This window comes from Oncorhynchus nerka, linkage group LG10 (genome assembly GCF_034236695.1).
Source record: "Oncorhynchus nerka isolate Pitt River linkage group LG10, Oner_Uvic_2.0, whole genome shotgun sequence".
NCBI lineage: Eukaryota > Metazoa > Chordata > Actinopteri > Salmoniformes > Salmonidae > Oncorhynchus > Oncorhynchus nerka.
Window position 1 is genome coordinate 10,469,125 of NC_088405.1, and position 25,007 is coordinate 10,494,131.

The following is a 25,007-nucleotide window of genomic DNA, read 5'->3' on the forward strand; positions in this document are numbered from 1 at the left end:
GTGTGTTGTACTAGTAGTGTGTGTGTTGTACTAGTAGTGTCCCATGGTAGTGTGTGTGTTGTACTAGTAGTGTCCCATTGGTAGTGTGTGTGTTGTACTAGTAGTGTCCCATGGTAGTGTGTGTGTTGTACTAGTAGTGTCCCATGGTAGTGTGTGTGTTGTACTAGTAGTGTCCCATGGTAGTGTGTGTGTTGTACTAGTAGTGTCCCATGGTAGTGTGTGTGTTGTACTAGTAGTGTCCCATGGTAGTGTGTGTGTTGTACTAGTAGTGTCCCATGGTAGTGTGTGTGTTGTACTAGTAGTGTCCCATGGTAGTGTGTGTGTTGTACTAGTTGTGTCCCATGGTAGTGTGTGTGTTGTACTAGTAGTGTCCCATGGTAGTGTGTGTGTTGTACTGGTGTTGTCCCATGGTAGTGTGTGTGTTGTACTGGTAGTGTCCCATGGTAGTGTGTGTGTTGTACTAGTAGTGTCCCATGGTAGTGTGTGTGTTGTACTAGTAGTGTCCCATGGTAGTGTGTGTGTTGTACTAGTAGTGTCCCATGGTAGTGTGTGTGTTGTACTGGTGTTATCCCATGAAGGTACAGTGGTTTAACAATTCAACCGGTATCAAGTGCTTGTGTCATCGTTATTACTGCAGCTATTTCTGTGTAGTTCCATAGGTTTCACCACAACTCAAACGAAAGTGTTACCTTATCTGTGTCCCAAATGGCACCCTATTCCCTACAGAGTGCACTCAGAGCCCTAATGATTCCTGGTTGAGTATAGTGCCCTATGTTGGGAACAGGGTGCCTATTGTGCAGGTATATCAACTCGAGGTCGACCAATTCTGATTTTTCAACACCGATACCGATTATTGGAGGACCAAAAAAATCCGATACCGATTAATCGGCAGATTTTTTTTTTTACATATATACATTTATAATAATGACAAATACAACAATACTGAATGAACAATGAACACTTATTTTAACTTAATATAATAAATCAATAAAATCTATTTAGTTTCAAATAAATAATGAAACATGTTCCATTTTAAATAATGTAAAAACAAAGTGTTGGAGAAGAAAGTAAAAGTGCAATATGTGCCATGTAAAAAAGCTAACTTTTAAGTTCCTTGCGCAGAACATGAGAACATATGAAAGCTGGTGGTTCCTTTTAACATGAGTCTTCAATATTCCCGGGTAAGAAGTTTTAGGTTGTAGTTATTATAGGACTATTTCTCTCTCCACCATATTTCATATACCTTTTACTATTGGATGTTCTAATAGGTACTTTAGTATTGCCAGCCTAATCTCGGGAGTTCATAGGCTTGAAGTCATAAACAGCGCAATGCTTGAAGCATTGTGAAGAGCTGCTGGCAAACGCAGTAAAGTGCTGTTTGAATGAATGCTTACGAGCCTGCTGCTGCCTACCACCGCTCAGTCAGACTGCTCTATCAAATCATAGACTTAATTATAATATAATAACACACAGAAATACGAGCCTTAGGTCATTAATATGGTCGAATCCGGAAACGATCATTTCGAAAACAAAATGTTTATTCTTTCAGTGAAATACGGAACCATTACATATTTTATCTAACGGGTGGCATCCATAAGTCTAAATATTCCTGTTACATTGCACAACCTTCAATGTTATGTCATAATTACGTACAATTCTGGCAAATTGGTTCGCAACGAGCCAGGCGGCCCAAACTGCTGCATATACCCTGACTCTGCGTGCAATGAACGCAAGAGAAGTGACACAATTTCCCTAGTTTAATTTTGCCTGTTAACCTGAATTTCTTTTAGCTAAATATGCAGGTTTAAAAATATATACTTCTGTGTATTGATTTTAAGAAAGGCATTGATGTTTATGGTTAGGTACATTTGTGCAACGATTGTGCTTTTTTTCGCAAATGCGCTTTTGTTAAATCATCCCCGTTTGGTGAAGTTGGCTGTCTTTGTTAGGAAGAAATAGTCTTCACACAGTTCGCAACGAGCCAGGCGGCTCAAACTGCTGCATATACCCTGACTCTGTTGCACAGAACGCAAGAGAAGTGACACAATTTCCCTAGTTAAAAGAAATTCATGTTAGCAGGCAATATTAAGTACATATGCAGGTTTAAAAATATATACTTGTGTATTGATTTTAAGAAAGGCGTTGATGTTTATGGTTAGGTACACTGGTGCAACGACAGTGCTTTATTTCGCGAATGCGCTTGTTAAATAACCCGTTTGGCGAAGTAGGCTGTGATTCAATGATACATTAACAGGCACCGTATTGATTATATGCAACGCAGGACAAGCTAGATAACCTAGTAATATCATCAACCGTGTGTAGTTAACTAGTGATTATGGTAAGATTGATTATATGCAACGCAGGACAAGCTAGTTAACCTAGTAATATCATCAACCATGTGTAGTTAACTAGTGATTATGGTAAGATTGATTATATGCAACGCAGGACAAGCTAGTTAAACTAGTAATATCATCAACCGTGTGTAGTTAACTAGTGATTATGGTAAGATTGATTATATGCAACGCAGGACAAGCTAGTTAACCTAGTAATATCATCAACCGTGTGTAGTTAACTAGTGATTATGGTAAGATTGATTATATGCAACGCAGGACAAGCTAGTTAACCTAGTAATATCATCAACCGTGTGTAGTTAACTAGTGATTATTGGTAAGATTGATTATATGCAACGCAGGACAAGCTAGTTAATATCATCAACCATGTGTAGTTAATATCATCAACCATGTGCTAGTTAACTAGTGATTATGGTAAGATTGATTATATGCAACGCAGGACAAGCTAGTTAAACTAGTAATATCATCAACCATGTGTAGTTAACTAGTGATTATGGTAAGATTGATTATATGCAGGAGCAGGACAAGCTAGTTAACCTAGTAATATCATCAACCATGTGTAGTTAACTAGTGATTATGGTAAGATTGATTATATGCAACGCAGGACAAGCTAGTTAACCTAGTAATATCATCAACCGTGTAGTTAACTAGTGATTATGGTAAGATTGATTATATGCAACGCAGGACAAGCTAGTTAAACTAGTAATATCATCAACCATGTGTAGTTAACTAGTGATTATGGTAAGATTGATTATATGCAACGAGGACAAGCTAGTTAAACTAGTAATATCATCAACCATGTGTAGTTAACTAGTGATTAAAGATTGATTATATGCTAGTAATATCATCAACCTAGTGTTATGGTAAGATTGATTATATGCAACGTAGTTAACTAGTGATTATGGTAAGATTGATTATATGCAACGCAGGACAAGCTAGTTAAACTAGTAATATCATCAACCATGTGTAGTTAACTAGTGATTATGGTAAGATGGATTATATGCAACGCAGGACAAGCTAGTTAAACTAGTAATATCATCAACCAAGTTAACTAGTGATTATGGTAAGATTGATTATATGCAACGCAGGACAAGCTAGTTAAACTAGTAATATCATCAACCATGTGTAGTTAACTAGTGATTATGGTAAGATTGATTATATGCAACGCAGGACAAGCTAGTTAAACTAGTAATATCATCAACCATGTGTAGTTAACTAGTGATTATGGTAAGATGGATGGTTTTTATAAGATATGTTTAATGCTAACTAGTACCTTACCGTGGCTCCTTGCTGCACTCACATTACCGTAGTCAGCCTGCCATGCAGTCTCCTCGTGGTGTGCAATGTAATCGGCCGTGATCGGTGTCCAAAAATGCAGATTACCGATTGTTCTGAAAACTAGAAATCAGCCCTAATTAATCGGCCATTCGGATGAATCGGTCGACCTCTGATATCAACGTGCTGTCCTCTGTAAATGTTTATTTCCCCTGTGTCTCCTGCCCCAGTATCTGGCCCCAGTACGTGAAGGACAGGATCCACTCGACCTACATGTACTTCGCAGGCAGTGTGGGGATGACAGCTCTGTCGGCTGTAGCCGTCAGCAGGACCCCAGCCCTCATGGGAGTCATGATGAGAGGATCCTGGCTGGTAATTCACATTTTATTATTTCACCTGGATTTAACCAGTCAAGACAGCTTGTTTTTAAAAGGTAGATTCAGCTAAATGACGTTGTCAGGAGCAGCACCACAGATATTGAGATGAGCGAGATGCAAGACTTCACTCTCACACAGTTATGCAAAGATCTGCCATTTGCATAGATTTAGTTTTACGCTGTTACAGCAGGGTAGCCATGGGACCAAAACAGCAGGGTAGCCAAGGGACCAAAACAGCAGGACCAAGACCAGCAAACAGCAGGGTAGCCACGGACCAAAACAGCAGGGTAGCCAAGAGACCAAAACAGCAGGGTAGCCACGGGACCAAAACAGCAGGGTAGCCACGGGACCAAAACAGCAGGGTAGCCACGGGACCAGAACAGCAGGGTAGCCACGGGACCAGAACAGCAAGGGTAGCCAAGGGACCAGAACAGCAGCAGGGTAGCCACGGGACCAGAACAGCAGGGTAGCCAAGGGACCAGAACAGCAGGGTAGCCACGGGACCAGAACAGCAGGGTAGCCACGGGACCAGAACAGCAGGGTAGCCACGGACCAAAACAGCACCAGAAACAGCAGGGTAGCCAATACCTCATACAATAATACTAATACTAATAATGGCAGAGCAATTCAACAGCAACTTCATACAAGAACAGAACCCAGTCATCAACATAGGATTTGCAATAATCTGTATTATTTTCTAGTGGGTGAGTGCAGAGGGTATGAATGGGGGGTGTTCATCGACACAACAAAGGCCTTAAAAATGTCCAGTCTTCTCGGCCACATGTCATTAGTACACCTCACCTCAATACAGTTCACATAACAATACACAACTTGCAAGCAACCTCCCTTTTAACTAAAATGTCCATCAAAATACTTCTGGCAGGGCAATAATAGTCCAGCTCTAATGAACTTCAAGGGGAAGTGCATTTGAAAAATAGAGAGTCTGTTGCAGGGTAAAGCACTGGAACGAGAGGGAAGAGAAAGAGAGAAAAAAGAAATCTTAGCTGTGGTCTTCAGGCCTGCCGTGTGCCGTCTGACTGTCCGATGGTTTGTTGGTTTGTATGTTAAAGCTTAGCAACAATGTTGCTACTAATCCATGCGATCCATAACGGGCGCGGTCCCAAACAAAAACAACCACGATCTAAAGCGATCACACCGATGATTGAGTTAACTACTTTATAAACTACAAACGCTGAAAACAAACAAAACTTCTGCAGCACAGCACACACAATCAAACTGTCGCGCCACCCAAGAGCTCCTCCCAAAGAGCTGAACGAACTCTCTTTATCGCCTCCTTCCTTACTGCTCATGCGCTCTTAAAGTGGCAGTGCACGGTGAAGGCTCCGAGCAGATTTCACCACACTCCTCCCCCATGAAAAAACAATGCCTGTAGAAACAGAGAGGATGCAGGCTTTGACAGGTTCATGTTCCTGCTACACAAAACCAGGAAGTCCTCCTCATCAGAGTCCTCCACGAGGTCCTGCAGGTGTTGCTTTTGCCTGCGATCCAGCTCTTCTGCCGTAGGGTAGCAGGGCTTTAGGTCAACAACATGCACTGTCCTGACATCTTCCCCAGTGTCCTCCAAACAGACCAAGTAGTTCACTGGTCCCAACTGCTGCACTACACGGTATGGACCTTTCCATCTCGAAGCTAGCTTGGCAGTGAACTTTCTTAGATGCCTTTGACAGATGATGGGAACGTATCCAGACACGAGACTGGGGTGGAAAACACACGTCTCGTCTATGTTTGTCATAGTTTCTCAGCTGTCGTTGTTTGGCTTTGGTTTTGCTGGCCTCCACTCTGGCTAGCAAGGTGTGGTGGTGTTGTACGGCATCAAACGCTGGGCAGTCAGGTGAAACATTTGAACTTTGCAAGACCCTGTCCATCGGACCTTTTGGTGGTCTTCCCAGGTGGAGTTCAGGGTGAGTGACCCCAGAAGTCTCCTGCACGGCAGAGTTCAGTGCAAAGCGAAATTCAGGGAGATGCTGATCCCACCTTGTGTGCTGATCCCCCACGAATGAAGCAATCATCCCCTTCAGGGTTCGGTTTACCCTCTCGGTCAGGTTGGTCTGAGGATGATAGGCTGTGGTCAACTTGGCAATTACACCCCCAGTAGGTACAGAGCTCTTTGTAGATTCCTGATATGAACTGTGGACCTCGGTCAGAGAGGATTTGGTCTGGAATTCCAAATCTGGTAAAACCTCCCTTCGCAGAATTAGAGCAATGGCTGATGCAGTAGCTTTGCGGAGGGGAAACAACTCCACCCAGTGTGTGTAGTAGTCCACTACCACCAATAAAAATTCATTCCGTGTCCCCGGCTGGGAGGAAAAGGTCCCATGAGGTCAATTCCCAACATTTCATTTGGATGGTTCACCACGGTCTGCTGCATTTTCCAGCAGGTCTGCCAATGTCTGGTTTGTATTTCTGGCAGACTTCACACTGCTGTACAAACTTCCGGTATCAACCCACATGCCGGGCCAGTAAACCACCTCTTGTAGTCTTCGATAAGTTTTAAAAACGCCAAGATGGCCACTCATGGGATTGGCATGATAAGCTTGGATTATCTGGTCACACAATGTAGAGGGAATGAAGACGCGATAATGGGTGCTGTGTATTCCATCTCCTCTTGGAGTTTTTCGATACACTTTATCCTGAATTATGCTATACTTATCATTGAAGCGACTCTTGGAGTCTTCTTCAGACAGACTCTTGTGGATCGCCATGATGGCAGCATCCATCTGCTGTGCTCTCCATACACTCTCATCATCCAGAGGAAAGGAATCATCCAGACATTTAGCGGTAGTATACGTACTGCACAAGGGAGGACAAACATTGGCAGTCTCTGTAATCCGAGAAAGGGCATCTGGTACAACGTTCAGTTTTCCTTTGCGATACTCAATGATGAAGTCAAACTTCTGCAGTCTGATAGACCAGCGAATAAGACGGCTGTTGGTCTTGCCCTGATGCCAGAACCCACTGCAGAGCAGCATGGTCTGTGACAACGGTGAAGATCTTTGCCTCCAAGTAGTAGCTCCATTTCTCCAAAGCCCACACCACAGCGAGGCACTCCCCTTCAGTCGTTGAATAATTCCTCTCGGCTGAATTAAGGGTGCGACTTGCATAGGCAAGAAACTTCTTCTGTTCCAAGTCCTGTTTGTTGAGCCAAGACTGCTCCAAGTCCTGTTTGACTTGCATCCGTGTACACAATGAAATGAGCATTCAGGTTAGGATGTCCAAGCACTGGAGGAGTAATTAGACTGTTTTTGAGTGCTTCAAATGCACTTTGGCATGCAGGGTCCATTGGAATTTCACACCTTTCTTCTTAAGGTGGTTGAGGGTTCAGCTACCTTTGAAAAATCAGGCACAAACCTGTGGTACCATCCAGCCATACCCAGAAACCGCTGAACAGCCTTGAGGATGTGGGAATTGGGAATTCCTGCACAGCTGCAACTTTGGCTGGATCTGCATGGATACCTTCAGCATTAACCACATGACCAAGGAACTTGAGTTCTGGCAGACAGAAACGACACTTCTTCAAGTTCAAGGTCAAACCTGCAGCCTTTAGTCTGTCGAAGACGGACTGAATGTCTTGCAGATGATCCGCAACAGAGGAGGAGTAGATTATGATGTCATCCAGATACACGAGACAATTTCTACCCCTCAGTTCTCCCAGGACAGTCTCCATCAACCGTTGGAAGGTTGCTGGAGCATTCTTCAAACCAAAAGGCATGACTTTGAAGGAGTACAAACCAGCAGGGTGACAAGGCAGTCTTGTCCTGACTAGCGGGATCCATTGACACCTGCCAATAGCCACTGTTTAGATCCAGATTACTAAAGATGGATGCTCCTGCCAGAGATTCCAGTATGTCATTTATGTTTGGTAGAGGGTAGGCATCACTTTCTGTTATGGCATTCGGCTTCCTGTAGTCCACACAGAATCGATATCCACCATCTTTCTTAGGAATCAGGACAACCGGAGAAGCCCATCCGGAAAAAGAAGGTTCCACAATTCCATTCTCCAACATGCTTTTGAGCTGTTCATTGAGAATTTCCAGTTTGGCGGGGACAGCCTGTAGGGACGCTGCTTAATGGGGACCTCATGCCGGGTATAGATTTTGTGTTTGAAGACGGTTGTACGGCCCGAGGTGTAAGAGTACAGACCTCACTGTTCACGTCCAACATCTGGGAGAGCTGCCACCTTTCATCATCCGATAGACATGCCTGTTCCACCGCTTGCTTGATGTAGAAATCAGCATCCGGTTTGCTTTTGCTCTCGGATAGAAGGGGGAATACGGTAATCAGGGTGATAGTTGGGTTCTCAGACTTCACTAGTGGAACATGTTTTTTCTTTGTCTCTTTATATTTTCTCTGTCTCTGACTTGACCTTGTCCGGACCTTGCATAATGTAGCAGGCTCCAACCTGAAATCAGTGCATTACCAGGTTGAAATGGATGAGGCTGGGAATAGTCAGAGTGTAGCCGATAGGGAGGGTTCGGACATAGAGATGGTCAGTCCACTGAAGAACAGGAAGTCTAGGCCAGGACTACAGCAAATGCAAGGCTTGAATCTGCAAGTATTGCCACAGGAAGGTTAATAGTCTCACCATGCAGTTTTATTATTATACTAATCCAGCCCAAGGGTGGTAGGTTCTCCATTGGCCAAGTACAATGGTCCCTCCTCCCATGTTCGTAGCTCCTCATGAGGTAATGCCATGTTCTGCCACAGGGCCTCTTGCATCAGGGTGTAAGATACCCCTGTGTCGATTATGGCCTTCCCTCTCCAGTTCCTAACAGTCAGAGGAACCAATAGTTGTTGCGGAATAGGAATAAGACCGCTAGCTGTGCTGTCTAAATGCTTCATGGTGGGCATTAAGGCTGACCCAATTGTATGCAAGCCACCACGCCTGTGTAGACTTTCCAGTCTTCGGTCCTTTCTGACCTTTTCCCGAATCTGATGCTGGACATAGAGCGGGCAAGAATCTGGAGGATGTTGGACTTTACACCTCCAACACATAACTGGACTTTTGTCCTGGATCTTGGGTACAAATATCTGAGACGGTTTAGCCCCAGGAGAGTTATGGGTATACTGGGATGAGGGAACGGTGTTTTTAGTTTGGAGGTGGTGCTTCCAGTCCTTCTCAAACTGAGTCCCAAGACACACCAGATCATCCACATTTTGCACGTTCTCGAAGTTGACTAGCAAGGCGGGAACCATGTTCTTAAGAAGGAGTTTGACCATCTCCTGCTCAGTAATGTCAGCCTTCCATCTCCTACATAGAACTCGATAGGAGAGAAGGCAAAGTCCCCGTATTGGCTCTGCTTCCCCCTGGACTCTGTTACGAACACGTTCCGCCAGTTCATCCCCATAGTCCTCTGAGAGGAAGGCTAAAGGAATATTTTTGAAACTCCTCCCAGGTTGACACATGTTCACGGGCTATCTCCCACCAGTCTCTTGCTGTACCATGGAGAACACTGCGGAGGGTGGCAAGAACCTCCAAGTCAGTAAGGGGCCGGATAGAAAGAAAATCATTACACTTAGATAAAAAAAACAGTGGATCAACATCATCTTCTGGACTGCCAAAGTGGGGAAAAGTATTTTGATAGGGATGGAGCGCTCTATAGGAGGCATGACAGTGGCAGAGGGAGTTCTGTTGTTTAACAGTATCTTCAGAGGGTTTTTGTAGTACTACCTGTTCCTATTCCCTTACTGGCCAAGCCAGTGGCAGAGGTAAAACCTGAGGGAGGTGCAGAAGATTTGTCAGAAGGGAAAAGCACTGCATTACCTCCTGGTGCAGCCCTTCCAGTTGAAGGTCTGTGGCCTTCTGTGCTTTTTTCATCTCATTAACGGTGTCCTTTTGAGTCTGTTCAATCAAAAATCGTAGTTCCCCTGTGAGAGAGTTCTTCATGTCCTCCATAACTTCCTTCAGATAAGAACACACTCCCTTCACAACAGAGGCTGACTCCTCTGCTCTCTGTTTTTGTTCCTCCTCAAGAAAGATTATGACTTGATGATGGTTAGTTTCCATTTGTGTTTTGAACCGGTGCAGTTTTCCTTGAATATCCTGCTTACAGCAGGGTAGCCAAGGGACCAGAACAGCAGGGTAGCCACGGGACCAAAACAGCAGGGTAGCTGTTACAGCAGGGTAGCCAAGGGACCAGAACAGCAGGGTAGCCAAGGACCAGAACAGCAGGGTAGCAGGGGACCAAACCAGAACAGCAGGGTAGGGTAGACCAGAACAGCACAGCAGGGTAGCCACGGGACCAAAACAGCAGGGTAGCCAGCAGGGACCAAAACAGCAGGGTAGCCACGGGACCAAAACAGCAGGGTAGCCACGGGACCAAAACAGCAGGGTAGCCAAGGGACCAAAACAGCAGGGTAGGTAGACCAAAACAGGTTACCAAAAAACAGCAGGATAGCCACGGGACCAAAACAGGACCAAAACAGCAGGGTAGCCAAAGGACCAAAACAGCAGGGTAGCCAAAGGACCAAAACAGCAGGGTAGCCAAGGGACCAGAACAGCAGGGTAGCCAAGGGGACCAGAACAGCAGGGTAGCCAAAACAGGGGTACCAGAACAGAACAGGGTAGCCAAGGGACCAGAACAGCAGGGTAGCCAGGGGACCAAAACAGCAGAGAAGTTGAGCCTCCAGAACAGCAGGGTAGCTAACGCCTCGCGCTTTTTAGTTGTTGTGGGAATTGACCCACTGTGCTGTTTACTTTCTGCATCTACGTCATATCGCTGAGTTTACCTTCAAGGAAATATTAGTTTTTACGATGACTATTGCAACTGGGCCAGTGACTAATGACTAAAAGTATATCTGCATCCACTGAATGTTATTAACCCTTAAAAAGGAATGTAGTGATTTGAGGGCCCACCTAACCTCATTGTTTTGTGTTGATACGTCTGGTGCTGATTTTTCAAACCATTGTGAATGATTCCGAGACACTTTTCAATAGCCACCGTAGGTATTTTTTTGTTCAAATAATGCAGACATTTGTCATTTTTTTCACCAGGCTATTGGAGCTACCTTTGCAGCCATGATTGGAGCAGGCATGCTGGTCAGATCTATCTCTTATGACCAGAGCCCAGGAGCCAAACATCTAGCCTGGATGCTACATGCAGGTGTTGGACTGCTTCACCTTCTCACTTTACCAAGCATTTGTCAATTGAAACGTCCCACTTGCTTGTTTTCGCCACTAGAGGGCAGTACTATAAAGGTTCAGAATACCCTCACTATGCAGCAGCAGTCGACATGAATGGAACAGGGTTTTCTCCTACTTACTGACACCGGGGCTGTGCCTCTGAGAATATTCTGAGAAGACTGTTAAATACCAGATCTGTTTTCTTTAAGTAGAACATCTTGTTATATATATAAAACCTCTTTATTTGGACCTCTGATGATAAATAGCTGTGTAGCTAAAATCTGGTGCTTTATTTGGGCCTCAGATGATAAATAGCTGTGTAGCTAAAATCTGGTGCTTTATTTGGACCTCAGATGATAAATAGCTGTGTAGCTAAAATCTGGTGCTTTTTCATGTTTGATGAACGTACATGGTCTCTTTAAAAACAACGAACCTAATACATGAATCCATCCATTTGTCCCTGTGTTTCCAGGTGTGATGGGAGCGGTCATAGCCCCCATGACTCTGCTAGGTGGGCCCCTGATGATGAGGGCAGCCTGGTACACAGCGGGCATAGTGGGGGGTCTGTCCACCGTGGCCATGTGTGCCCCCAGTGAGAAGTTCCTCAACATGGGAGGACCCCTTGCGGTGGGCTTCGGAGTCGTCTTCGCCTCCTCTATCGGTTAGTATCTTTAGATCATTAACCCTGGCGGTGGGCTTCGGAGTCGTCTTCGCCTCCTCTATCGGTTAGTATCTTTAGATCAATAACCCTGGCTGTGGGTTTCAGTGGTCTCTATCTGTTAGTATCTTTAGATCAATAACCCTGGCTGTGGGTTTCAGTGGTCTCTATCTGTTAGTATCTTTAGATCAATAACCCTGGCTGTGGGTTCAGTGGTCTCCATCGGTTAGTATCTTTAGATCAATAACCCTGGCTGTGGGTTTCAGTGGTCTCTATCGGTTAGTATCTTTAGATCAATAACCCTGGCTGTGGGTTTCAGTGGTCTCTATCGGTTAGTATCTTTAGATCAATAACCCTGGCTGTGGGTTTCAGTGGTCTCTATCGGTTAGTATCTTTAGATCAATAACCCTGGCTGTGGGTTCAGTGGTCTCTAACGGTTAGTATCTTTAGATCAATAACCCTGGCTGTGGGTTTCACTGGTCTCTATCGGTTAGTATCTTTAGATCAATAACCCTGGCTGTTGGGTCAGTGGTCTCTATCGGTTAGTATCTTTAGATCAATGACCCTGGCTGTGGGTTTCAGTGGTCTCTATCGGTTAGTATCTTTAGATCAATAACCCTGGCCGTGGGTTTCAGTGATCTCCACCTATCGGTTAGTATCTTTAGATCAATAACCCTGGCTGTGGGTTTCAGTGGTCTCCACCTATCGGTTAGTATCTTTAGATCAATAACCCTGGCTGTGGGTTTCAGTGGTCTCTATCGGTTAGTATCTTTAGATCAATAACCCTGGCAGTAGGTTTCAGTGGTCTCCACCTATCGGTTAGTATCTTTATATCAATAACCCTGGATGTGGGTTTCAGTGGTCTCTATCGGTTAGTATCTTTAGATCAATAACCCTGGCTGTGGGTTTCAGTGGTCTCTATCGGTTAGTATCTTTAGATCAATAACCCTGGCTGTGGGTTTCAGTGGTCTCTATCGGTTAGTATCTTTAGATCAATAACCCTGGCTGTGGGTTTCAGTGGTCTCTAACGGTTTATCTTTAGATCAATAACCCTGGCTGTAACGTGGTCTCTTTTAGATCAATAACCCTGGCTGTGGGTTCAGTGGTCTCTAACGGTTAGTATCTTTAGATCAATAACCCTGGCTGTGGGTTTCACTGGTCTCTATCGGTTAGTATCTTTAGATCAATAACCCTGGCTGTGGGTTCAGTGGTCTCCATCGGTTAGTATCTTTAGATCAATAACCCTGGCTGTGGGTTTCAGTGGTCTCTATCGGTTAGTATCTTTAGATCAATAACCCTGGCTGTGGGTTTCAGTGGTCTCTATCGGTTAGTATCTTTAGATCAATAACCCTGGCTGTGGGTTTCAGTGGTCTCTATCGGTTAGTATCTTTAGATCAATAACCCTGGCTGTGGGTTCAGTGGTCTCTAACGGTTAGTATCTTTAGATCAATAACCCTGGCTGTGGGTTTCACTGGTCTCTATCGGTTAGTATCTTTAGATCAATAACCCTGGCTGTTGGGTCAGTGGTCTCTATCGGTTAGTATCTTTAGATCAATGACCCTGGCTGTGGGTTTCAGTGGTCTCTATCGGTTAGTATCTTTAGATCAATAACCCTGGCTGTGGGTTTCAGTGGTCTCTATCGGTTAGTATCTTTAGATCAATAACCCTGGCTGTGGGTTTCAGTGGTCTCTATCGGTTAGTATCTTTAGATCAATAACCCTGGCTGTGGGTTTCAGTGGTCTCTATCGGTTAGTATCTTTAGATCAATAACCCTGGCTGTGGGTTTCAGTGGTCTCTAACGGTTAGTATCTTTAGATCAATAACCCTGGCTGTGGGTTTCAGTGGTCTCTATTTAGATCAATAACCCTGGCTGTGGGTTCAGTGGTCTCTAACGGTTAGTATCTTTAGATCAATAACCCTGGCTGTGGGTTTCACTGGTCTCTATCGGTTAGTATCTTTAGATCAATAACCCTGGCTGTTGGGTCAGTGGTCTCTATCGTTAGTATCCAATGACCCTGGCTGTGGGTTTCAGTGGTCTCTATCGGTTAGTATCTTTAGATCAATAACCCTGGGTTTCAGTGGTCTCCACCTATCGGTTAGTATCTTTAGATCAATAACCCTGGCTGTGGGTTTCAGTGGTCTCCACCTATCGGTTAGTATCTTTAGATCAATAACCCTGGCTGTGGGTTTCAGTGGTCTCTATCGGTTAGTATCTTTAGATCAATAACCCTGGCTGTGGGTTTCAGTGGTCTCCACCTATCGGTTAGTATCTTTAGATCAATAACCCTGGCTGTGGGTTTCAGTGGTCTCCACCTATCGGTTAGTATCTTTAGATCAATAACCCTGGCTGTGGGTTTCAGTGGTCTCTATCGGTTAGTATCTTTAGATCAATAACCCTGGCTGTGGGTTTCAGTGGTCTCTATCGGTTAGTATCTTTAGATCAATAACCCTGGCTGTGGGTTTCAGTGGTCTCTATCGGTTAGTATCTTTAGATCAATAACCCTGGCTGTGGGTTTCAGTGGTCTCTATCGGTTAGTATCTTTAGATCAATAACCCTGGCTGTGGGTTTCAGTGGTCTCTATCGGTTAGTATCTTTAGATCAATAACCCTGGCTGTGGGTTTCAGTGGTCTCTATCGGTTAGTATCTTTAGATCAATAACCCTGGCTGTGGGTTTCAGTGGTCTCTATCGGTTAGTATCTTTAGATCAATAACCCTGGCTGTGGGTTCAGTGGTCTCTAACGGTTAGTATCTTTAGATCAATAACCCTGGCTGTGGGTTTCAGTGGTCTCTATCGGTTAGTATCTTTAGATCAATAACCCTGGCTGTGGGTTTCAGTGGTCTCTATCGGTTAGTATCTTTAGATCAATAACCCTGGCTGTGGGTTTCAGTGGTCTCTATCGGTTAGTATCTTTAGATCAATAACCCTGGCTGTGGGTTTCAGTGGTCTCCACCTATCGGTTAGTATCTTTAGATCAATAACCCTGGCTGTGGGTTTCAGTGGTCTCTATCGGTTAGTATCTTTAGATCAATAACCCTGGCTGTGGGTTTCAGTGGTCTCTATCGGTTAGTATCTTTAGATCAATAACCCTGGCTGTGGGTTTCAGTGGTCTCTATCGGTTAGTATCTTTAGATCAATAACCCTGGCTGTGGGTTTCAGTGGTCTCTATCGGTTAGTATCTTTAGATCAATAACCCTGGCTGTGGGTTTCAGTGGTCTCTATCGGTTAGTATCTTTAGATCAATAACCCTGGCTGTGGGTTTCAGTGGTCTCTATCTGTTAGTATCTTTAGATCAATAACCCTGGCTGTGGGTTTCAGTGGTCTCTCTCTGTTAGTATCTTTAGATCAATAACCCTGGCTGTGGGTTTCAGTGGTCTCCACCTATCGGTTAGTATCTTTAGATCAATAACCCTGGCTGTGGGTTTCAGTGGTCTCTATCGGTTAGTATCTTTAGATCAATAACCCTGGCTGTGGGTTTCAGTGGTCTCTATCGGTTAGTATCTTTAGATCAATAACCCTGGCTGTGGGTTTCAGTGGTCTCTAACCCTGGCTGTGGGTTTCAGTTAGTATCTTTAGATCAATAACCCTGGCTGTGGGTTTCAGTGGTCTCTATCGGTTAGTATCTTTAGATCAATAACCCTGGCTGTGGGTTTCAGTGGTCTCTATCGGTTAGTATCTTTAGATCAATAACCCTGGCTGTGGGTTTCAGTGGTCTCTATCGGTTAGTATCTTTAGATCAATAACCCTGGCTGTGGGTTTCAGTGGTCTCTATCGGTTAGTATCTTTAGATCAATAACCCTGGCTGTGGGTTTCAGTGGTCTCTATCGGTTAGTATCTTTAGATCAATAACCCTGGCTGTGGGTTTCAGTGGTCTCTATCTGTTAGTATCTTTAGATCAATAACCCTGGCTGTGGGTTTCAGTGGTCTCTATCGGTTAGTATCTTTAGATCAATAACCCTGGCTGTGGGTTTCAGTGGTCTCTATCTGTTAGTATCTTTAGATCAATAACCCTGGCTGTGGGTTTCAGTGGTCTCTATCTGTTAGTATCTTTAGATCAATAACCCTGGCTGTGGGTTTCAGTGGTCTCCACCTTTAGATCAATCCCTGGCTGTGGTATCTTTAGATCAATAACCCTGGCTGTGGGTTTCAGTGGTCTCTATCGGTTAGTATCTTTAGATCAATAACCCTGGCTGTGGGTTTCAGTGGTCTCTATCGGTTAGTATCTTTAGATCAATAACCCTGGCTGTGGGTTTCAGTGGTCTCTCAGTATCTTTAGATCAATAACCCTGGCTGTGGGTTTCAGTGGTCTCTATCGGTTAGTATCTTTAGATCAATAACCCTGGCTGTGGGTTTCAGTGGTCTCTATCAGTATCTTTAGATCAATAACCCTGGCTGTGGGTTTCAGTGGTCTCTATCGGTTAGTATCTTTAGATCAATAACCCTGGCTGTTGGTTTCAGTGGTCTCTAACGGTTAGTATCTTTAGATCAATAACCCTGGCTGTGGGTTTTAGTGGTCTTTATTGGTTAGTATCTTTAGATCAATCACCCTGGCAATGGGTTTCAGTGGTCTCTATTGGTTAGTATCTTTAGATCAATAACCCTGGCTGTGGGTTTCAGTGGTCTCTATCGGTTAGTATCTTTAGATCAATGACCCTGGCTGTGGGTTTCAGTGGTCTCTATCGGTTAGTATCTTTAGATCAATAACCCTGACTGTGGGTTTCAGTGGTCTCTATTTAGATCAATAACCCTGGCTGTGGGTTCAGTGGTCTCTATTGGCTGGTATCTTTAGATCAATAACCCTGGCTGTGGGTTTCAGTGGTCTCTATCGGTTAGTATCTTTAGACCAATAACATGGTAGACAGACATCAATGAGAAACAACATGGTAGACGGACATCAATGAACAACAACATGGTAGACGGACATCAATGAACAACAACATGGTAGACGGACATCAATGAACAACAACATGGTAGACAGACATCAATGAACAACAACATGGTAGACAGACATCAATGAACAACAACATGGTAGACAGACATCAATGAATAACATGGTAGACGGACATCAATGAACAACAACATGGTAGACAGACGTCAATGAACAACAACATGGTAGACAGACATCAATGGAAAAACATGGTAGACAGACATCAATGATCAACAACATGGTAGACAGACATCAATGAAAAACAACATGGTAGAGGGACATCAATGAACAACAACATGGTAGAGGGACATCAATGAACAACAACATGGTAGAGGGACATCAATGAACAACAACATGGTAGAGGGACATCAATGAACAACAACATGGTAGACGGACATCAATGAACAACAACATGGTAGACGGACGTCAATGAACAACAACGTGGTAGACAGACAACAACATGGTAGACAGACAACCACATGGTAGACGGACAACCACATGGTAGACGGACATCAACATGGTAGACGGACAACAACATGGTAGACGGACAACAACATGGTAGACGGACAACAACATGGTAGACGGACAACAACATGGTAGACGGACATCAACATGGTAGACGGACATCAATGAACAACAACATGGTAGACAGACATCAACATGGTAGACGGACATCAACATGGTAGACGGACATCAATGAAAAACAACATGGTAGACAGACATCAATGAACAACAACATGGTAGACAGACATCAATGAACAACAACATGGTAGACAGACATCAATGAACAACAACATGGTAGACAGACAACATGGTAGACAGACAACATGGTAGACAGACATCAATGAACAACAACATGGTAGACAGACATCAATGAACAACAACATGGTAGACGGACATCAATGAACAACAACATGGTAGACAGACATCAATGAACAACAACATGGTAGACAGACATCAATGAAAACAACATGGTAGACAGACAACAATGAGAAACAACATGGTAGACAGACAACAATGAGAAACAACATGGTAGACAGACAACAATGAGAAACAACATGGTAGACAGACAACAATGAGAAACAACATGGTAGACAGACATCAATGAACAACAACATGGTAGACAGACAACAACATGGTAGACAGACATCAATGAACAACAACATGGTAGACAGACATTATTGAAGTTTGTTGAACCGTAGCCGTTTGTTTCATCAAACCCAGTAAATTGTTGGTGGAGTATTCAAGATACCAGTGTGCTGGAGTTTCTTCTTCTTTCAAATGGCATTATTTAGGATCTGGCTCTCTGGTGACTAACACCCTTGACACATAATTTCCCCTCAGTTATTAATTGAGCTTGAGGACATGGTGTTAATGTAATGTCCTCTCTCTGTCCCCAGGCTCAATGTTTCTGCCGCCTACCTCAGCGATGGGAGCAGGCCTCTACTCCATCGCTATCTACGGAGGTCTGGTCCTCTTCAGCATGTTCCTGCTCTACGACACCCAGAAGGTCATCAAGAGGGCGGAGACGTACCCCATGTACGGGATGCAGAAATACGACCCCATCAACTCGTAAGTGACGTCTGCAGAGTAATCTGTCCTGCTGTCGGATTTTTGTTCCTTACTGTTTAAACATATATGAAGAGAACTAGTCCAGTTCTGTACCTTACTGTTTAAAGAGATAGTCAACTAGTCCAGTTCTGTTCCTTACTGTTTAAAGAGATAGTCAACTAGTCCAGTTCTGTTCCTTACTGTTTAAAGAGATAGTCAACTAGTCCAGTTCTGTTCCTTACTGTTTAAACAGATAGTCAACTAGTCCAGTTCTGTACCTTACTGTTTAAACAGACAGTCAACTAGTCCAGTTCTGTACCTTACTGTTTAAACAGATAGTCAACTAGTCCAGTTCTGTTCCTTACTGTTTAAACAGACAGTCAACTAGTCCAGTTCGGTTCCTTACTGTTTAAACAGACAGTCAACTAGTCCAGTTCGGTTTAAACAGATAGTCAACTAGTCCAGTTCTGTTCCTTACTGTTTAAACAGATAGTCAACTAGTCCAGTTCTGTTCCTTACGGTTTAAACAGATAGTCAACTAGTCCAGTTCTGTTCCTTACTGTTTAAACAGATAGTCAACTAGTCCAGTTCTGTTCCTTACTGTTTAAACAGATAGTCAACTAGTCCAGTTCTGTTCCTTACTGTTTAAACAGATAGTCAACTAGTCCAGTTCTGTTCCTTACTGTTTAAACAGATAGTCAACTAGTCCAGTTCTGTTCCTTACTGTTTAAACAGATAGTCAACTAGTCCAGTTCTGTTCCTTACGGTTTAAACAGATAGTCAACTAGTCCAGTTCTGTTCCTTACTGTTTAAACAGATAAACTAGTCAGTTCTGTTCCTTACTGTTTAAACAGACAGTCAACTAGTCCAGTTCTGTTCCTTACGGTTTAAACAGATAGTCAACTAGTCCAGTTCTGTTCCTTACGGTTTAAACAGATAGTCAACTAGTTAATTCATCCTGTTATTGTTTTATTTCTTTGTCCTGCTTTGATATGTATATATATATATAAACAATATATATATATAAACAAACGCATCATGTAAAGTGTTGGTCCTTTGTTTCATGAGCTGAAATAGAAGAGTCCCAACATGTTCCATAAGTACAAAAAGCTTATTACTCTAAAATGTTGTGCACAAATGTGTTTTCATCCCTGTTAGTGAGCTTTTCTCCTTTTCCAACATAATCCATCCACCTGACAGGTGTGGCATATCAAGAACCTTGTGCTGGGGACAATAAAAAGCCACTCTAAAATGTGCAGTTTTGTCACACGACACAATGCCACAGATGTCTCAAGTTTTGAGGGAGTTTGCAATTAGCATAGTGACTGCAGTAATGTACATTCGAGCTTTTGCCAGATAATTGAATGTTAATTTCTCTGCCATAAGCCACCTCCAATGTCGTTGACAGTACGTCCAACCGGAGACCACGTGTCACCACGCCAGCCCAGGACCTCTACATCTGGCTTCTTCACCTGTGGGATCGTCTGAGACCAGCCACCCGGGCAGTTGATGAAACTGGGGGTTTGGACAACCAAAGAATTTCTGCACAAACTGTCAGAAACCGTCTCAGGGAAGCTCATCTGTGTGCTCGTCTTCCTCACCAGGGTCTTGACCTGACTGCAGTTCGGCATCATAACTATCTTCAGAGTGCAAAATGCTCAGTTCAGTGGCCACTGGTACGCTGGAGAAATGTGCTCTTCACAGATGAATCCCTGGTTCAACACCCGGTCAGATGGCAGGCAGCATGTATGGTGTCGAGTGGGTGAGCGGTTTGCTGATGCCAACGTTGTGAACAGAGTGCCCCATGGTGGCAGTGGGGTTGTGGTATGTGTTGGCATAAGCTACGGACCAACAATTGCGTTTTATTGATGGCACATTGACATTGTCGTGCCATTCATCCGCCGCCATCACCTCCTGTTTCAGCATGATAATGCATGGACCTATGTTACATCTGTACGCAATTCCTGGAAGCTGAAAATGCCCATTCTTCCATGGCCTGCATACTCACTAGACATGTCACCCATTGAGCATGTTTGGGATGCTCTGGACCCACGTGTACGACAGCTTGTTCCAGTTCCCACCAATATCCAGGAACTTTGCACAGCCATTGAAGAGGAGTGGGACAACATTACACAGGCCACAAATCAACAGCCTGATCAACTCTATGTGAAGGAGATGTGTTGTGCTGCATGAGGCAAGTGGTGGTCACACCAGATACTGACTGGTTTTATGATCCACGCACCTACCTTTTTTTTTTTTTTAAGTTAACTGTGACCTACAGATATATCTGTATTCCCAGTCATGTGAAATCCATAGATTAGGACCTAATGAATTTATTTCAATTGACGACTTTTCCTTAAATGAACTGTAACTCAGTAAAATCTTTGAAATGATTCCATGTTGCGTTTTATATTTTTGTTCAATGTAGAATAGCATTATGATGCAGTATAATACTGTCAGTACCACTATGATGCAGTATAGTACTGTCAGTACCATTATGATGTAGTATAATACTGTCAGTACCACTATGATGCAGTATAATACTGTCAGTACCACTAATACTGTCAGTACCACTGTGATGCAGTATAATACTGTCAGTACCACTGTGATGCAGTATAATACTGTCAGTACCATAATGATGCAGTATAATACTGTCAGTACCACTATGATGCAGTATAATACTGTCAGTACCACTATGATGCAGTATAATACTGTCAGTACCACTATGATGCAGTATAATACTGTCAGTACCACTATGATGCAGTATAATACTGTCAGTACCACTATGATGCAGTATAATACTGTCAGTACCACTGTGATGCAGTATAATACTGTCAGTACCATTGTGATGCAGTATAATACTGTCAGTACCATTATGATGTAGTATAATACTGTCCATTATGTACCACTATGATGCAGTATAATACTGATGCAGTATAATACTGTCACCACTGTGATGCAGTATAATACTGTCGGTACCACTGTGATGCAGTATAATACTGTCGGTACCACTGTGATGCAGTATATTACTGTCAGTACCACTGTGATGCAGTATAATACTGATGCAGTATAATACTGTCGGTACCACTGTGATGCAGTATAATACTGTCGGTACCGCTGTGACGCAGTATAATGATGTGATGCAGTATAATACTGTCAGTACCACTGTGATGCAGTATAATACTGTCAGTACCACTGTGATGCAGTATAATACTGTCAGTACCACTGTGATGCAGTATAATACTGTCAGTACCATTGTGATGCAGTATAATACTGTCGGTACCACTATGATGCAGTATAATACTGTCGGTACCACTATGATGCAGTATAATACTGTCGGTACCACTGTGATGCAGTATAATACTGTCGGTACCACTGTGATGCAGTATAATACTGTCGGTACCACTGTGATGCAGTATAATACTGTCGGTACCACTATGATGCAGTATAATACTGTCGGTACCACTATGATGCAGTATAATACTGTCGGTACCACTATGATGCAGTATAATACTGTCGGTACCACTATGATGCAGTATAATACTGTCGGTACCACTGTGATGCAGTATAATACTGTCGGTACCACTGTGATGCAGTATAATACTGTCGGTACCACTATGATGCAGTATAATACTGTCGGTACCACTATGATGCAGTATAATACTGTCAGTACCACTATGATGCAGTATAATACTGTCAGTACCACTATGATGCAGTATAATACTGTCGGTACCACTATGATGCAGTATAATACTGTCAGTACCACTATGATGCAGTATAATACTGTCGGTACCACTATGATGCAGTATAATACTGTCGGTACCACTATGATGCAGTATAATACTGTCGGTACCACTGTGATGATGCAGTATAATACACCATTATGATGCAGTATAATACTGTCAGTACCACTATGATGCAGTATAATACTGTCAGTACCACTATGATGCAGTATAATACTGTCGGTACCACTGTGATGCAGTATAATACTGTCGGTACCACTGTGATGCAGTATAATACTGTCGGTACCACTGTGATGCAGCATAATACTGTCGGTACCACTGTGATGCAGTATAATACTGTCGGTACCACTGTGATGCAGTATAACACCATTATGATGCAGTATTATACTGTCAGTACCACTATGATGCAGTATAATACTGTCAGTACCACTATGATGCAGTATAATACTGTCAGTACCACTGTGATGCAGTATAATACTGTCAGTACCATTATGATGCAGTAAATACTGATCATGTGATGCAGTGTAATACTATCAGTACCACTATGATGCAGTATAATACTGTCAGTACCATTATGATGCAGTATAACACCATTGTGATGCAGTATAATACCATTGTGATGCAGTATAACACCATTGTGATGCAGTATAACACCATTATGATGTAGTATAACACCATTATGATGCAGTATAATACTGTCAGTACCACTATGATGCAGTATAATACTGTCCGTACCACTGTGATGCAGTATAATACTGTCTTGTACCACTATGATGCAGTATAACTACATTATGTACAGTATATTATACTAAATACCATGATGCAGTATAACACTGTCCTAATATACTAAAGACATTATGATACAGTATATTATACTAAATACCATTGATACAGTATAATTCTGGTTTATACAGTAGAATACTGGCCTAGTGGTGTTTCTCCTGTCTTGTATGTGATATATGAAGCTGACGGTTGGTTCTCTGTGGTGTTATCCTGTCTTGTATATGATATATGAAGCTGACGGTTGGTGCTCTGTGGTGTTATCCTGTCTTGTATTGTGATATATGAAGCTGACGGTTGGTGCTCTGTGGTGTTATCCTGTCTTGTATAGTGATATATGAAGCTGACGGTTGGTGCTCTGTGGTGTTATCCTGTCTTGTATAGTGATATATGAAGCTGACGGTTGGTGCTCTGTGGTGTTATCCTGTCTTGTATAGTGATATATGAAGCTGACGGTTGGTGCTCTGTGGTGTTATCCTGTCTTGTAGGTGCTCTGTGGTGTTATCCTGTCTTGTATAGTGATATATGAAGCTGACGGTTGGGGCTCTGTGGTGTTATCCTGTCTTGTATAGTGATATATGAAGCTGACGGTTGGGGCTCTGTGGTGTTATCCTGTCTTGTATTGTGATATATGAAACTGACGGTTGGTGCTCTGTGGTGTTATCCTGTCTTGTAGGTGCATGGGGATCTACATGGACACTCTGAACATCTTCATGAGGATGGTGATGATTCTGTCCGGAGGAAACAGAAAGAAATGAAGACGTTCCAGTCTGACTTTACATCTTCGTTAAACCTTCAACCTTCCACACAGTTGAACAACAACGATATGTTCTACAATTAGCACCATACACCAGCTGTTACCTACTTTTTAGTTTGAAAACATATTTTCAACTGACACAATAAAAAATGTGTTGCTTTTGTGTGAAGAAGAGGATTGTAATTTCCTAGAGCATATTGACACTCATCCAAGTAAGGAAGACATCTTGCTCTGTTCCATATTCAGAATGTTAAATATGCTTTTGTCTTGATTCTGAGGAGGCCTATTTTTATTTCAAGTCAGGATTGTTCATGGGGATATCTGTCAACATCACAGATCGCCCCTCAGTCTCCTCCTCTTAATTGTTCCTTTATATTTTATATATATTTATTTTCACTTGAGGTGGGTGTTCCCATTCCTGACAAGCAAGACAAAGCTGGGCAAACATCATATTTATATCATCCCTCAACCTTGTACTTCTAGCCTCCACACATACAATACGTGTGACTATGTGCTTAACTCCTTGACAGAGACTGAACTTGGATGTGTTGTATCGGGCCGAGCCTTGGATGGGTGGTGCTTTGACATGTTGTTTCTGTTAGAATGAAAGTGATTGAATGTGATCAACGCTGTTCTGGTATCATTCAATAAAAGTGAAAGAGAATGCAGTTGGTGTATTTATGTTGAGCTATTTCATGAAAACAAATGGACATTTTGGGAGCATATTGATCAGTGTTATTCACTGAATAATTTGTGTGATACTGTCGAGGCTCGTCTGGACTGTTTTCAGTAACATCTTGGGTCAGGAGAATCTCCATGAAGTAACAGTACGAGGAAAATATCACCTTTTATTCACCATTTACATGTACCAGGAGGAAAGCCCTTCTGGATAAAGATCACTGATAGGAGGAAAGCCCTTCTGGATAAAGATCACTGATAGGAGGAAAGCCCTTCTGGATAAAGATCACTGATAGGAGGAAAGCCCTTCTGGATAAAGATCACTGATAGGAGGAAAGCCCTTCTGGATAAAGATCACTGATAGGAGGAAAGCCCTTCTGGATAAAGATCACTGATAGGAGGAAAGCCCTTCTGGATAAAGATCACTGATAGGAGGAAAGCCCTTCTGGATAAAGATCACTGATAGGAGGAAAGCCCTTCTGGATAAAGATCACTGATAGGAGGAAAGCCCTTCTGGATAAAGATCACTGATAGGAGGAAAGCCCTTCTGGATAAAGATCACTGATAGGAGGAAAGCCCTTCTGGATAAAGATCACTGATAGGAGGAAAGCCCTTCTGGATAAAGATCACTGATAGGAGGAAAGCCCTTCTGGATAAAGATCACTGATAGGAGGAAAGCCCTTTTGGATAAAGATCACGGATAGGAGGAAAGCCCTTCTGGATAAAGATCACTGATAGGAGGAAAGCCTAACCTGTCTGGATAAAGGAGA

The 25,007-nt window shown here is 43.1% G+C and overlaps 1 protein-coding gene across 3 annotated transcripts in view; it reads left to right on the plus strand.

The window, feature by feature from the left end:
* ghitm (growth hormone inducible transmembrane protein) overlaps window positions 1–24,227 on the plus strand; it is a 41,559-nt gene extending 17,332 nt beyond the window's left edge. For all 3 annotated transcript variants that reach the window (XM_065022999.1, XM_065022998.1, XM_065022997.1), the window contains exons 5-9: window positions 3,857–3,998; window positions 11,016–11,124; window positions 11,617–11,805; window positions 18,129–18,300; window positions 23,479–24,227. In XM_065022999.1, coding sequence (XP_064879071.1) covers window positions 3,857–3,998; window positions 11,016–11,124; window positions 11,617–11,805; window positions 18,129–18,300; window positions 23,479–23,560 — 694 coding nt within the window. In that variant the 3' untranslated portion in view covers window positions 23,561–24,227. The remainder of the gene's footprint in view (window positions 1–3,856; window positions 3,999–11,015; window positions 11,125–11,616; window positions 11,806–18,128; window positions 18,301–23,478) is intronic.
* The last annotated feature ends 780 nt before the right edge of the window (window positions 24,228–25,007 follow it).